The 16210-nt window shown below is 34.0% G+C and overlaps 1 protein-coding gene across 5 annotated transcripts in view; it reads right to left on the bottom strand.

Moving 5' to 3' along the window:
- Positions 1–16210, bottom strand: part of SEC24B (SEC24 homolog B, COPII coat complex component) — a 93624-nt gene that overhangs the window by 15649 nt on the left and 61765 nt on the right. For 3 of the 5 annotated variants that reach the window (XM_057546524.1, XM_057546526.1, XM_057546528.1), the window contains 10 exons: positions 12047–12231; positions 9321–9423; positions 6938–7064; positions 6122–6231; positions 4919–5031; positions 3522–3640; positions 3107–3162; positions 2652–2858; positions 635–758; positions 66–224 (listed from right to left, as the gene is read on the bottom strand). In XM_057546524.1, coding sequence (XP_057402507.1) covers positions 66–224; positions 635–758; positions 2652–2858; positions 3107–3162; positions 3522–3640; positions 4919–5031; positions 6122–6231; positions 6938–7064; positions 9321–9423; positions 12047–12231 — 1303 coding nt within the window. The remainder of the gene's footprint in view (positions 1–65; positions 225–634; positions 759–2651; positions 2859–3106; positions 3163–3521; positions 3641–4918; positions 5032–6121; positions 6232–6937; positions 7065–9320; positions 9424–12046; positions 12232–16210) is intronic. The other 2 variants (XM_057546525.1, XM_057546527.1) reach the window with 1 other exon arrangement.

Here is a 16210-nt window from a genome sequence, read left to right as displayed (position 1 = left end):
ATATGAATGCTTATTAATTTTGATAAAAGTATGTAATATAAAGTATAATTTATATAATTTCATACCTTTAGTACACCTTATTCTCATAACAGCTTCAAATCCAATTTTTCTTGTGAGATATCGTTTTAGATCTTTTTGTAACTTTTCTGCTTGTGAAGGATTGTGAGTATAGTGGAAAGATGGGTAATAATAGATGCACCCTGCAGAATACTTGGACATGCAAGCTTTAGAGAGAAATATAAAAAGTATTAGCTACAGAAACAATAATATTCTACTTGTCCAATAGCAGTGCACATTCTGTATTATGAAGAAATCTGACTCGTAGTGAAAGAAAACTAAAGTGGCCAAAATAGGGATAATATATATATCTGAGAAACACAAACATTTGTAAAATATACAATAAATTTACTGTTGAGCAGAATGGTAAAGGAATTGTATTTGAAAACAACAACAGCAACCCACAATAGTATTTTAGATGTGTTTAGTGCTTTAAAGTTTACGGGTAATTTTCATAGACATTATCTAATTCACATCTTTCTCCCCAAACTATTGAGAACTCTTGGTAAAGAGTTTAGATTTAATTATATGCTAAAAATGTTTATGTAAACAGATAAACACAATGATATCTCCTTACCTAGAGAAGCGAGATCAGAGTACTGTGAACTTAAAAGGAACAGATCCACTGCAGTCTGCTGCCCTGAGCAATCTAAAGCAAGTTTCTTATAAAAATCAGTTGCAGGGCCAAGATGCTGTACAACCTAAGTCAACAGGTCACAAAGTAAGAGCTAGAAACCTTGAATTATGCATATATTTCTGTCTGTTAAAATAAGGAAGAGGATTTCCTCTGTCCCCCTATCAAACTAAGGAGTTTTTTAAAATGTCTAGGTAGTTGGCACAAATTTCCTATGAGAATAATAACAATCGCTAACATTTATAAAGCACTTATGGGCCAGCACAGATGTTTTATATAAATTATTTAACCCTCATAATAACATATATCTCATAGAGTTACCAACATTTTACAGATGAGAGAACTGAGGCCAAAAAAATGATTATGTAACTCGACCAATTACATTGTCATTCAGTGGTAGATGCTGGGATATAATAAACCCAAGAAGTCTGGCTCCAGAGTGAGTGCTGTTACCCATTACTGGACATAACACTCTTACATAACAACATGAGAGAATAACAGATTAAGGAAAGTTTTTCTTGTTGGTATGAGGACACTTGAGCTGAGGAGGTGGCACCGGAGAAGAGTTAAGAATGCAAGAGCCGGTCGCCAAGTTCTTAATTACTATGCTACATTGCACAACAAAATGTTTCAATCTTCTTAACTATAGTGTATGACTATTATATCAGAGTTTAAAACGGAAGAGATACTTAAGCTTTTGAGTCCCAGGAAGATAGAGAACATTTCTGGAAGTTAAATGAGAAAAAAAAACCCTAAAACTGTATCAAAGAATCAGTAAACACTTTCCTCTGTTCAAAACACCTCAGTATTTTGTAATGGATTACAATATAGTGCTATTCTTCTTTAGCAAATTGGTAAAGAATAAAAAAGCAACAATACTTAACGGTGGCTAGAAGATGAGTCCTTAAGAGTAGAGGTTGATAAAACCCCCAGTAAGTAGAATACAATAATAATTTATATACAGTTTATACTCATTGATCCAATAATTTCACTTCTAGGAATTTATCTCACGGAAAAAACGAATACGTGGCTAAAGATTTATAACACTATTAAACGTGTTTAATTCATACTCATAACTAGTTGTAATGGCATTTTCATACATATATAAGTTGAGGTCAGAAAAAACTTATGTACAGAACAAAAATGATTGTCCCAGTTCATTTATTATTTGAAATAGGGATTAAAATACCCTGACCAAATCTTCATGTAAAACCCTAGTAATATTCAGCCTCATATTCTTTTTTTTTTAATAGTGAAAATACTGGCAACAACTATTCAACAGCTAGCAGGCAATTAATTAAATCGAGTTTTTCAAATTTACTAAAAAACATTTTTTTAAGGAGAATTTTTAGGGACCTCAGAAAATGCTCACTATGTACTCTTCAATGAAAAAAGTCATTTAAAAAATATAGAATAATGTATGATACCCAGTTATGCTTATTTGTATTTGTATAACTAAATGCTATTATCTTGACAGTGAGATAACTGATTTATATTTGTTTCCACTTTCCAAGTTTTATACAATGATTTACATTACCTTTATAATAAAAAAGTTTATTAGTATGTGCATGTTAAATTATAATATCTCAGATTTAGTAAGTATTATCACTTGTGAAATAGAAAAGAGCAGTGGAGTCAGAAAATCAAGTCACATCTTTACCATTAAATACTTAATAACTTTTGGCAAGACCACTTAATCTGTTTCCTCATTTGTAAAATAAAAGGGTTAGAGTAGATAATTTCTAAATTTCTATGACTTGTAAACAAAGTAATAAAAAGAACACACTGCAACACAAAAACAAATCAATAATTGAATTTAACTCTCTTACCAGTTTTCTTTCTTTTTTTTTTTTTTTACTATCAATGAAGTAGAAAAATAGAATAACAAACAAATAATTACACAGTCTATAGAGGTAGAAGACACGATCTTAAATATGACAGAGAAACTAATATAAAATACCTTTGTGCTTGATCTCTGATTAGGATCTTCTCTGGACTGCAGAAGTCCTGCCCCCAAGGAAGGTAACTGTGTCTGAAATACAGACACACGGCCACCTGTTGGAGACATTAATTTAAAGGCAGCCTGGAGCGCAGGACCCAGGGCACTGTGTGTTTCTCTTGTATTGGTGAACATATTTGGTAATGCATTCAATAAGTCTTTTATAAGCTGGGAAAACAAAGATTAAAAATTGAATTACTGAAAAGGCAAAGCAATATTCCTTAAAACATTCCAGAGTATAGTACGTGCCACTACATTTTGGAGGACTGTAATGTAAAGTGAGTAGTCAACAGGTATCTACCTACATTGTCTACTGCAACGTTAATATACACCAAGTAAACACATGTTCAGCATTTTAGTAATCAGTTGAAGTAAGAGAAATACTTTAATACTTTAAGAAAAAAAATCAATCTCACCTCTTTACTCTCATACAGATTCACAAGTAAGCTATCCGGTGTAGGTAGAAAAACATCTATAGGGAAAACATATATTTTAACCAAATGATAAATCAAGCCAAAAGAATTTTGAATTAAAAAATCTTAGTTTTTCTAAGGCCATACATATAACAGGTACCATAATATTGCTTTATTAAATATATATATACGTTGTATGTATCATATGTGTGTGTGTGCTCACAGGTATAAGTACACACACACGGGTGTAAAAAACTTAGAATCAGGTATTTTCCAGGAAAACAGTTATTTTAAAACAAATACCAAAGTAGGCCAAATTATCCGTACAGCATTACAAGATGTACTGTAAAATAAAGTAGGCTTAATTCCAAAATTCTGTTTTATTAATAAACAGAGTTTTATTTTATTCACTGCTTACCATCTATATCAGACACAATCAACATCTGAGGCTGTGATAATCCTTCTTGTAAATTGTAGAAATGAACAGTGCTATCAAAGGTCATGAATCCTATTCTTGTTCGTGAATCTCCAGGAAGCCTAAAGAAAGAAATGATAATTTTAAAAACTATTTTTCATTCCCAATTTTATCTTTTGGCTTTGCATAGTCCATTGAGTTCGCAGTCACTCATCTTTGTTGGACTGGCTCCTATTTCTAGGGCTATAATTCTCACATACTTTTCCAGCAAGCTAACTCTTCAGTCTTAAAAACTATTTCTTTGCAGAGGGTCTTCCACTGCCACACAATGCTTAAGTTATGTCCGAATTAAGCACTTGAGACTTAAAAAAGGGCAAATGCTTCAATCAAGGATAAAAATATGAAAACTCCAAGTTACTAACAGAATCTAAAAGCGAATCATTTAATGTCTATGGATGTTTTTAATCTTGAATGTCTCAATGTTATCAGTTTATTCACAGGCCAAGATCAGTGATATGCAATTATGGTGGCTACAGCAAGCACTCAGTAGAGCAAGAACTCTCAAACTCAAATGGAAGATGGGGGAGAAGAACCTTTTGGAATAACCTAGTACTTCTGACAAAATATTCATATATAACCACCCCTACACCTCTACACATGTCAAGAATCACTGCAATAAGAAACTACTCTTACTAACAATCTTAAGTCATATTTCTTATGAGTGTTGGAGTAGAAAAAGAAATGTATAAACAACTGTGTCTTCCAGAGATTTGGAAGGTTCATTTTTTAAGTTATTTACGGGTCTCCTTCATGACTAATACTGGTAGACACACAGGTAGGCATTAAAGCCGAGTACAATCACCCGATCCTATACTCTGTTTCCACTTCCACCATAAAGCTCCTTACTAACGTGCCACTTCAGTTTCTGGTTTCCTGGAATATTCAGCACAAAATCAATTCCCTCCTTCCCTTTATTTGGCTCATTCTCTCATTAGCACATTTGAAACTATCTTATGAAAAACTCCTTGCTCAGGCATAAATTACAGCTAGATTTCTCTCATTTCTCTCTTGATACCCTGGCTAAGTTGAATTTTCTGAGTCCCAGTGTTCAGATCTGCTAAGTCAGAGGGATAGTTAGATGAGATCTAAATTCCTTACCAAGTATTAAAACTTTTATGGTTTTAAGAATCAGATATCAAGTCATAAATCATAATAATCTAAGTAGCAGGATCTTTATTCTAAAGTAGACAGGACGTACTCTTTTAGTGATTAAACCAATGAAATCAAACTTAATAAAAACCAACCCCATAAATTGCTAATAAACACTTCACACACGCACACACACACACACACACACACACACACACACACACACACAAAATGAGTAAAAAAATTCTTACTTGTCTAGATTTTCTAACAGTGACTGGCACAAAATTGTCAAATATCCAGCTTCCACTGCATTATGAGACACATCTAAAACAAACAAGTAAACTGCTGGTTGCGGTGGACGAAGCTGAAAGGAACAGAAATAATGTAATGTATTTAGTAGGTATAATTTATTCTTTTTATATCACAACTACTACTGGATATTTACTGAGTGTATTCGGAAAAAAAAAAAAAAGAAGATATGCCAATCAAGAATCATATAGGTCATATGCTAAAAATTAAAGATTACTTCTTACTTCACCACTTCAATTAGACTGATTCCTAAGGAGCCAGAACAGAGTTGGGAATATAACAAGTTGTGAAGAAGAAGTTGAGAGTAAAAGTGACAATGAGTTAAAATGGAAAATATAGTTAATATGGAAACAGACGAGAAAATAGTAGTTCAGTGGGCAGATGCGAAATTGGACACAAAGGATCATAAAAAAATCACAAAAATAAAGAAGGAAATGGGCCAAGCACCAGGAACTTCATACACATTAGTTGTCCCTATTCACCTTTTCCCACTAGCAACGTTTTACATTTGTGCAGACAACAAAGATTAGAAGTGAGTACACAGAAGAAATGCAAGTTATTATACAGATATTTTAAATGAGTATAAATAATAAAGAAATGAGCAGAACTTAGGCCAAGAATTTGTTTTTGTAAGCGGAAAAGAAGAATGAGATCTGAAGAATCAGTATAATTAAAAAACAGGTAGAATTTTATGATGAAGTGGAAAGAGAAAAGTCAGATTCAAGTTAGTATCCATTTATCTTGATATTTGTACTGGGTGAACCAGTAAGACGGTGATATCTTTAAGAGCCTGAAAACGGCAGTTTTTGGCAAAAACACGAGTTTTTCTGTTTAAGGAAAATGGTAAAAAGAATATTTATATTCATTCCATGCAAGTAATCAAATCAAAATGACAACAAATTGTAGATGCTAGTGCTCATCATGAAACATTACCAATGTTTCTTAGTGATATAACTGCATTCTTCTAGGAGATCAAGTAATCTTTACAAAGGGCTTTCTATTTATTAAGTATAAACTTTCAGCACTATTTCAAAAAATTCATACTATGGACAATTTCAAAATTTAGACAAGAATTCACTTAACAGCAAATTACAAATGACCAATACAATTGCATCCCACGACTAATTTTAACACTGAATAGTTACCATATAATCTGAAGAAGCAATGAACTCCACTGTTGGATTCTGAACTTCTGGCCGTTTATGAGGCTCTCCATAAGATCGGGTAAGGGGATTATACATAAATTCTTCAGGAACTAGATAAGATTAGGAATCCAGTACAAATTTAGTAATACATATACACGCCTAGAAATAAACTCCTCTATCATCAATATTTATGAGGTTTACAACAACAGTTCTGTGAAGATCTAATGATAAACACTAATGCCTTAAGCCCTTTTAAAAAAAATAAATCAGAAGGATAAAAAAACTTATTTACTGAAATCAGATGAGAAAACCAGGATACAAGTAATCTTGCTTCTTAGGCTTGTGTCCTATTTCTTATATCACATGACATGGAAAAGAAATCAGACAGAAACACAGATTCAAAAGCAATTATACTAAGAGGACCTAAGAATGACTAAAGGGGACAATAGATACACATGCACACATGTGTTCACACATACTGGCAGAGATCCACACTGAGTTGAATGAACCAAATGTACAAACAGAAGACAACCTTAACTTGTCAGGGTCAAGCATAATTAGTCTGCATGATCTCATGTGCATGACCTTCACCGCTGGTTTTACAAATTCTTTTTACTTTCCCCTCCCTGTCACTCTCCTCATTATCAATTATTCCCTTGGCCAGCCAAAACGAAGTGTCCCTAGCCTGTATTCTCTCCATTAAAAGTGGCATGGAAGTTTTTAAAGCAATGAGGAGAGAGAGACCAGATAATGGCAAAAATGTCAAAATGTTTAAAATAATATAAAACACACTTATTTTAAGAATCTGAAACTCACCATCATTAACTCTATAGCACAAATTGCATTTCCATCTACGTTGATCAATGAAGGACACAAAAGGGTTGATATATGTTCGACAAGATCGGCACCTCACAATGGTATTGGATGTTATCACTGGTAATTGCTAGGAAATAAAATAAAGCTGTTGTAGCAGAAAAAGCACTCCAGAGGAAAATGCACCACACACTGCTCTGCTCCATACACAGAACAGAAACCACACTTGTGTTTTGAAATTGGAGCATTTTAATCAAATCCAGTGGTGCACTGAGCAACACGAGCAGCTATCAAGGCTTCTCCCTCTTCTGTCGCAAACTATGAAATAACACTAAAATAAAGTCACACCAAATGTAATGAAAGTTACTGGCAGACGAGAAAAGCCTGGTTGGCCAAGAAAATAGAATAACCTCAGTTGTCAGCTAAACTCAAGAAACAAGAGTGAGAAAGAAACATGCACCATATAAAAATGCCTTTGTCTTTGCTGCTTGCCTGCACCTGGTAACAGACTCTCAAGACCCTGCTTGTTAAGACAGCCACACAGTCCTGTTGGGAACCGTGGCCACGAGGAACCAAACACAATGTGCCTCAAACACTATACATCTCTTTATGCTTAGTTTGGGAAAGGAACTTTATATTCAATATAAGAAATTTAGAAAATATGACACATATTATTCTATCTCCCTGAATTAACCCCTGATAACATTTTAGTATATTTCCTTCTGAATTTTTTCCTCCCTATCCATACATAAACATTTATTTTTGTACTTAATTTTTTTCACAAAAATAATTTTTATTACGTAACTACATATCATTTGTGAAAAAATCAGGAAATATGTTTAACTGAAAGAGAAAATAAAAAATTATCCAGAATTCTACATTCCAGAGGAAGTCACTGCTGCCAATTTAGTGTATATACTTCCAGAAGGTATCACATATGGAATATGTATTTAGACAAAAATTTTCGGGGACTTCACCGGTGGCGCAGTGGTTAAGAATCTGCCTGCTAATGCAGAGGACATGGGTTCGAGCCCTGGTCCGGGAAGATCCCACATGCCGTGGAGCAACTAAGCCCGTGTGCCACAACTACTGAGCCTGTGCTCTAAAGCCCATGTGCCTAGAGACCATGCTCCGTAACAAGAGAAGCCACTGCAATGAGAAGAATGAGAAGCCCGCGCACTGCAACGAAAAGTAGCCCCCCGTTGCCGCAACTAGAGAAAGCCTGCGAGTAGTAACAAAGACTCAATGCAGCCAAAAAAAAAAAAAAAAAAAAAATTTCACCTATGTATATGGGAAATTAACTATCTTGGTTTCGAGATAAAGGTTGCAATTTTATTACAGGTGATCAAATAGTATTTACTGAATGAATAAATTCAAGGTACTTATTGCATATTATAATTATTTTATTTTCTATTCACTTTGCTCCTTTCTATACATCCTAGTGGGAAAGAAAGCTCCACGAGGAAGCAATGTCCTCTGTATCCTCAGCACCCAGCATGACAGGTAGTCAATAAATATTTTTTGGTTGAATGAGAGCAAAAGAAACTCAGTAGCAATGAACGTAGAAAACCACAGTCATAAAAATGTGTGAGGGAGAAATGCAACTTAAAGTATAAATAGAATGTATCTGGATAAACGTTATTTCTGAAGTTTAGAAATTTTAATTTAAATTCAACATATCTGCATGAAATATCAGAAGTATGTGTAAAAATCCAGCAAGCTAGGTGTTAAGTCAAACAGACTGTGGAAACTTTAAAAAGTAATGTTTTAATTCAATAGACTTGACGCATTTAGACTTTATTATTACAAAGGTTATTTGATTAATACAGTTGGGAACAATCATACGATTTTCCTCCCTAAATGCGTATCATTGCTGGTGTTTCCTTTATGTTTAAAAAAGAACTCCTAAAGTTTATCTATCCTCTACGTCCTTTCCAACTTCTAAAACTACTAACCTTTCAAAATCCAGCCCAGATCTCATTACTTGTAGTAAAGTCTGCTACTGTACCCAGAGGAAATCCCTTCCAATACTATATTCACCACCTAAGTACTTCATAGAATTTGATTAGTTACATGTATTAGTTTTCCTGCACTGTAATTATTTGCACTGTAATTATTTGGGATATCTTTGTCCCCTGTTAGATAAGAATTTCTTAGGGGCAACATCAATGACTTAATTATCTTTGTATTTACCAGTGCTTAGTTTAGGGCCTGTCACAAAGCAGGTGACAGAAAATGTTTGCTGTATTGAAACTGACAGAAATGATTAATTCTAACTTCAAATGAAAGAACATGAAAAAAATTCTAAGAAAATATACAATCTGAATACCTCGCACATAAGTACACAGGTCAGTACCCACTAATATTTTAAAATATGTTACTTTACCGTTAAGTCTCTGAAGGGATGTAACAACAATCCTAAAGGAAGCTTCGCTTTATTCAGTAAAGCCTGTGTCTGTGGAATATTTGTCAAAGTACACCGAAATGAACTGCAAAGATATAAACAACACGGACTACGTTAGCTATCAGAGATAAAAAACAATATTGATGTAGATAGTTGTAGATAACTAAACATTTAAGGGCATACATGAAAATCATTTGGTTATATTACATAACTATAATTAGGAGGGTCCTGATTACTTTAAACGGGCATATATGTAATTTATATGTCAAAAGGCCTAAATTAAGGACTCAACATTTTCATGGTGAGAAAGTACAACACATTCAGGAACAAACAGTAACTCCATCATGACTATCAGGGCCTGAACAGGAGGGAGCAGAAAACATGAGTGAAAAGGTTCAGCTTTCATGACGCTGTTCCTGCTTTGCTGTCTTTCTTCATCTGCTGAACTCCTAATCTTTCTATGAGTCTCATCAAAGCTATAGCTCCTTGTGAAACCATCCTCACCCTTGATCGCAAGTCAGAAAGAAAGACTTCTTCCTCTGTGCTCTGAGATCTGTTTATGCTTCTGTGTTATCAATTAGTCTGATCTGCTTTAGTTGGTTGTGTACTTTCTTTATCTTCGTCATTTGAGATTAGAGATCATTTTGTCCTTGTGTCACCCTAGCACTATTCCTCTCATAGAGTAAGTAACTTAAGGTCAGTAGACACAGAATCAATAAAGGAGCAACCAAAGAGATAAGAAGCATAGGAACTGGAAACCGTGACAGGAATTTTAAGGAGTGCTTGACAGTATGTAGAGATACCCAGTTACGGGTTGACTCCACGCTGGTGACGTTCCTTGAACACGCCAAGTTGGTTCCGGCTTCAGGACTTCTGCATTTGCTGTTCATGCAGCTTGGTACACTCTTTTTCCAGAGTCACATCTTGCTCTCTCATTTCATTCAGATCTCTATTCAAATGTTAATAACTCCTTGGGAAAACCCATCCCGACTCTTCAATTAAAAATAGTCACCCTCTACCCTTACTACTCCCTACTTCATAGTTATTCTCTGAAATTACATTTACATTATACACCCATTGGTTTGACTGTTCACAGTGTATCTTCCCTAATAGGATACTGGTTGTATGAGATTGAGAACTTTGTTTACTGCTTCATTCCCAGCACCTAGAAACAGTGCCTGGCACTTTATTTAGAAGGCATTCAGTAAATATTGAATGATTTATCTTAATATGTAGGCACAATTATTATTCCTGTTTTACAGTTGACAATACTGAGGTTTGAGAAGTTGAGTAATTGGCAGTTTCACAGCTACTTATCAGTGGAACCATGGTATGAACCTAGGTCTGTCAAACTCTAAAGCCTATACTCTAAAGCCTATTACTCTGCTTTGTTGTTTTGATAAGAGATATTTTCACAGAAAACACATAACTGAGTAGAAACACAGACACCATTCCCTACCTATGTGATCTCTTACACATATACATAGACTATATTTACCTACTTGGGGGATGCCTAACCATTCATAGTACAAGGCCATAATCCACATACTTATCGACCTGATGGCAAGTTACATTCAGAAGGATAGGCAGCTACTTTCAATCTAGAACCAATGATTACACATTTTTATAGAAATGATCTTGGCACTGCCTTCGGCACTGATGGGGGGGCTGGTGGTAGGGTGTGGTAGAAGAGGTGGAACCCTTGAAGCACCTCCATTTTCTGTTTCCTGTATTGGAAATCTATATAAGACTTTGGTTGAAAAAAAGAGGAACTTAGTTTTTTTAAAAGCTAGAAAACTACTGCCTTTAAAAAAAGAATATATATATATATATGGCCTCTAAAGAACACTAATCCTAATGCAAGGAAGAAATGTTGTCTGTGATGTTGCTGTGAATCGGAGTTGTTTGTGAATGTTGTCTGTGAATCATAGTTTACTTTTTGAGGAGAGATTCCACAAGCAGGAGGATGTCTGGGTGCAGAGGAATATCCTATTCTTAGGAGACAGAAGTAAGGAAAGCAGGTAATAACAGAGAACTTTTGCTTTTGGGGGCACTATGAGGTGAGTAACAGAGCTCATCCACCCAGACGATACACCAGGGGGTTGTGGCCACCAGATGGAGGCTGCCAGCTAAACTTCTCCATAAGGTGAGGAAATATTCAATAAAGAAAATCCAAATCTAAATTCAGGCTGGATAAATATGCCTGGGGGCAATGGTCTTCTCATTCTACACTGAGTGGGAAAAGAAAATTCAGAGAAAAATTATTTATCTAAACCTGTTCTTGGGATTACACAAATGAAGTTTGTATCCTTTTCAAGTAGAGACTGAAGTGCATAAAATTTTAAAGATTTCACCTTATTTAAAAGACATCAGAAGTTACTACTGGTGAAAAGTGAGGAAAAAGAAATTTAAGAAAAAAAAATATAGTTAGATTTGGGTTCCTAAAACCCTTCACTAAAATAGAAAAAATTTTTCCTAGCATTAGATGATAGGGAATGAGATTGGATGGCGACAGAGATGGGGACAGGATCCAATGACCTAAATTGAATTTTACATCTAGAATTTCTATATAAACTAGTTTACAAGAGTTCACATTAACAAAACTTCCAATCAAGGAATTAATACCATAGTACTTTTACTATTTTTGAAAGTCATACAACGTTTTTGACAAGGTTTTACTTACTAAAGATTATAAATTAAATACTTACTCTGGGCTACAGTTTAATTTTTTGAGGTCTAAATTCAAGTTAGGTACAGGAGCCCAAACAGGAGTCATGGGTAAAATATTTCTCTCCTGAGTAAGGTTTACAGGTCTCAAACTTTCTGGTTGTGAAGAACTCTGAAGATTCAATCCTCCCAGACTGGAGGACAGCTGGTTCATACCAGGATACTGCTGAAAAGGCAATTCAAAGCAAAACAAAAGAACAATGTTAACAAACATGAATAAATTTTTTTATCCTATATATAGGATGTTAACATACAGAAAAGCAAGAAGATAAAAAAAAATTTTAATCTGGCTTTGTAACAGTAGAATAACTTAATAGGACAGCTCAGTTTAAAGCACTCTTGAAAAAACTCAAAGCAAAAATGCTGAATAAATTTAAACCTTATTTGCATGATTAAACTCCACAACAAAATTTAAATAATGCTTTTTTCAACATCAAGAATTTGGTTTCTCTGAATATCTTTCATACTGGAAAAGCAGGGTAAATGCTTGTTTTTAAAGTTTTTTCAATTTTCAGAATGAGTTGATGCCATAGAAAAGACAATGATGTTCAATGAGTTCTGCTTTGCTTATTTTTTGCTTCCCTTTATATTTTTAGTATTATTCTGAATTCATGCCTTTTATTAACTCAAAGTGACTTAACGAATTAGTTACTATTCACTTTGATGGCCAAACTACCCAATCTTTGGCCAGTGAGATCCCATTAAAGCTGACCCCAGTGTCCTTTTGATATGAACCCACTGTCTTTGTTAGCTTCCTTGCTTTCTGGCATGACATTTTGTACCATTCTTCCTTCAGACTTCAAATTAATCATTTATCCAAAAAAGATTCTTGGTTCCTTTTAAGTAGGGATGGTATCTAGAGACCATAATCTGGATAATAAGGGTGTTCACTGATGGTGTGCTGTTATTACTTCCAGAGTTCTACAATACGTAGAGATAGAAAACATAATACATTTTTAAATAGAAGAAAAAGAATAATCAGTTCACATTGACATTTCCAATTCAAATTTAAGATGATGGTGTTTTAATTTAACTTTTTTGATTTTATGCCTGCATCTCTCTTCTCTTCTGCTGAAAATCTTGATTCCTAATGGTAACAGCCTTACTTATTTGTTTTATCCTACAATATACTAAAATAGTTCCAAAATGACAACACTAATATTATTACAAACGTGAAGTTATTAAATTAAAGATTTCTTTGTAGTTCTTTTTGTCCTTGGATTATTTCCCACTGAGAACATACAAAATACTGAGTTTTAAGATTACTTAGAACAATACTTTTTTCTGTATCAGAATGTATCCAACTTGATAAACTGGTCTGCTTGTTTTTGTTTGATTTTAATTTTTAAGGATTGCTTTTCATCTTTTTTTCCACTAAATAATCTTTTTTGAGTAAACAAAATTTACCTAATTCTAATGTCAAAACTTTACAATAATTCAGAGATATCTTGTTTCACTCTTGATCCCTCCCTCTAAATAACTATTTTTATTAGTTTTTGGTTTAATCTTCCATTGTCCGTATTTACAAATATAAACTAATATATACACTGCTCTAAATATGACCCCTTTTTTCACCTAAAAAAAAAAAGTCCTGGCAATAACTCTATATCTGTATATAGAGATTTTCCACGTTCTTTTTTGTAGTTATCGAGCACTCCATTATGTGAATGTACTGCAGAATTCCAGCTAATCAGTGCAAAATGATAAAGTCAGGAAAATCACTATTTTACAACCCATATGGAAATAAATGATACAGGTAATGGTCATCTGGAATAGATGATAAACAGATATCAATAGATGATAAAGTCACTGGGTGAAAGCTTAATGAGGAACCTCACAGTGAAAAGATCAGGTTGTCACCATATGAACCCACTAATCAATCCTAACACCACTAAAAGTGAGACAACCAAGTATTATTATGATGTACACAGAACCAAAATATACTGTATTTTGGCTTAGGGAAATAAATAAATGAAGTAATATACCTGAATATAATTGAGCCATTAGATCTAATTTCTAATACATAGAAAATGGAACAGAGGAATGAGTTAAATGATACCACAAGAAGCAATCAGCCAAATTCAGAATGTGGAACATTCTACAGGACAAGAGACCCAGGTTTTTCAAAAGATCAAAGGCACAAAAAATGGGGGTGGTGCTTTGTTTTAAAATTAAAAAGAGAATTAAGAGACATAAGCAAATACAATTAGTAAGTTTTGCTCAGCTCCTGATCTGAACAAACTAACTACAGAAGAGCAGTACTGAAACAGTTGGGCAAATCTGAATATGGACTGAATTTTAAACAACATTTAGAAATTATTGTTAATTTTGTTGGATATGATAGTGGTATTGTGGTTTGCAAGAAATTATCTTTTCCATCTCCCTGCCTCCCCTTGCCCAGGATTAGCTTTAAAACCCTCAGTAAGAAAAGGTATGGGTGTGTGTGTGTGTGTGTGTGTGTGTGTGTTTGTGTTTGTGTTTGTGTGTGTGTAGGGGATAGGTCAAACAAGTATAACAAACTGTTGACAGTAACTGAAGCTGATGATCCTAAGGAAAAAAAACCAAAACTGGATAATACAAGAGACTCTTTCAGTTTTCAGTAGAGCTGTAAAGGAGGAGACAAAAATGATTACATGAATCAGTAACAGTGTATAACAGAAAACCTCAAACAGACCCAAGTTTAAGATAAGAATTTAGAATTTAAGAATTAGAATTTAGGATACAAAATAAGGGTGGAATATTTAATCAATGAGGAAAGATAGATTATTTAATAAATATCAGTGAAATTAGAGCTAACTATTGAATATATATGGGGGGGGGGGGAAATGAGATTTATTATTTACATTATGTACCAAAAGAAAACCTTAAAAGACACAAAAAAGTGAAATCACCGAAGTAAAAAAATATATATAGAGGGAATTTTTCCCTAATCTTAAGGTTGAAAAGACTTTTAAAAGATACAAAGGTAAAAACAAAAGAAATTATAATATGACTATATAAAATTAAACATTTCTCCGATTAAGAAAAAAACCATTAAAATTAAAAACAAGTGTCAAGCTGGGGGAAAAAACTGCAATATATTATCAGACAAAAATGTTACAAACTAGAAGGACCTGAATAGAATAATGGTGAAAGAATATGAACAGGGATTTCAGTAAAGAAACACAAATTAATAATTATGAAAATAATTTAATATTTTTGCTTATAAAAAATACTTGGCATACTTAGTAATATTGAAAAGTAGGCAAAGACACTTTTGCTAGGAGTATAAATTGGTACATTATTTCTCCCTACCTGACCACCAAATACTGATCAACTGTTGTCTACTATACATCTCCACTTGGATGTCTATTAGGTATTCTAACTTAATATGGCCAATTCGATTCCTATTCCCAGAACTATTCCTCTGTCTTCACCATCTAAGTAAGTACACTACCGTCTATCCAGGTGCCCTGCCAAAAACCTAAGGGTTATCCTTGATGCTTCCTTTCTCTCACCCACCACATCCAATCCATCAATAAGTCAAAAGATATCCCCTATCCATCCACTTTTCACTACCTCTGCCAATACCACCTTAGAAGAAAGCACAATCATCTATTTCTGGGATGATGGCAAAGCTTCCATTTGTCTCCCTGTTTCCACTTTTATCTTTTCAAATACTCCCAGCCCTAATCCGTTCTTCACATAGTAGCCAAATGAGTCTCTAAATACGTAAATCAGATTTCATTCCATTACATAAAATCTCCTATGTTTTCCCTTTGCACTTGATGTAAAATCCAAGCTTCTGACTATGGTTCTTCCCTAGCTCTCTGATCTCACTCCTGTTATTCTTCCCATTGCTAACTGAGTTCCAGCCACACTGGGACTTTGGTCCTAGAACATGTTAAAGTTGCTCCTGCCTTACGTTTCTGTATATTTGTTTCCTCAGCCTGAAATCCTCTACCCCCAGATTTTTCCATGTCTGGCTTTTCCTGTCATTCAGATATTAACTCAAACATAACTTCTACAATGAGGGCCTTCCTGACTGTTTACTCTTTATACCCAACCCCTGAAATTTCTTCCACTCCTCTTGATTCATAGCACTTGTAACTATTTGAAATTAGCTTGTTTTTGTTTTTATTTTTTAAAGTATTTACTGAATTTGT

The sequence above is a fragment of the Balaenoptera acutorostrata genome, chromosome 5 (genome assembly GCF_949987535.1).
Source record: "Balaenoptera acutorostrata chromosome 5, mBalAcu1.1, whole genome shotgun sequence".
In the NCBI taxonomy this organism is placed as follows: Eukaryota; Metazoa; Chordata; class Mammalia; order Artiodactyla; family Balaenopteridae; genus Balaenoptera; species Balaenoptera acutorostrata.
This window is presented reverse-complemented; position numbering and strand designations above follow the sequence as displayed.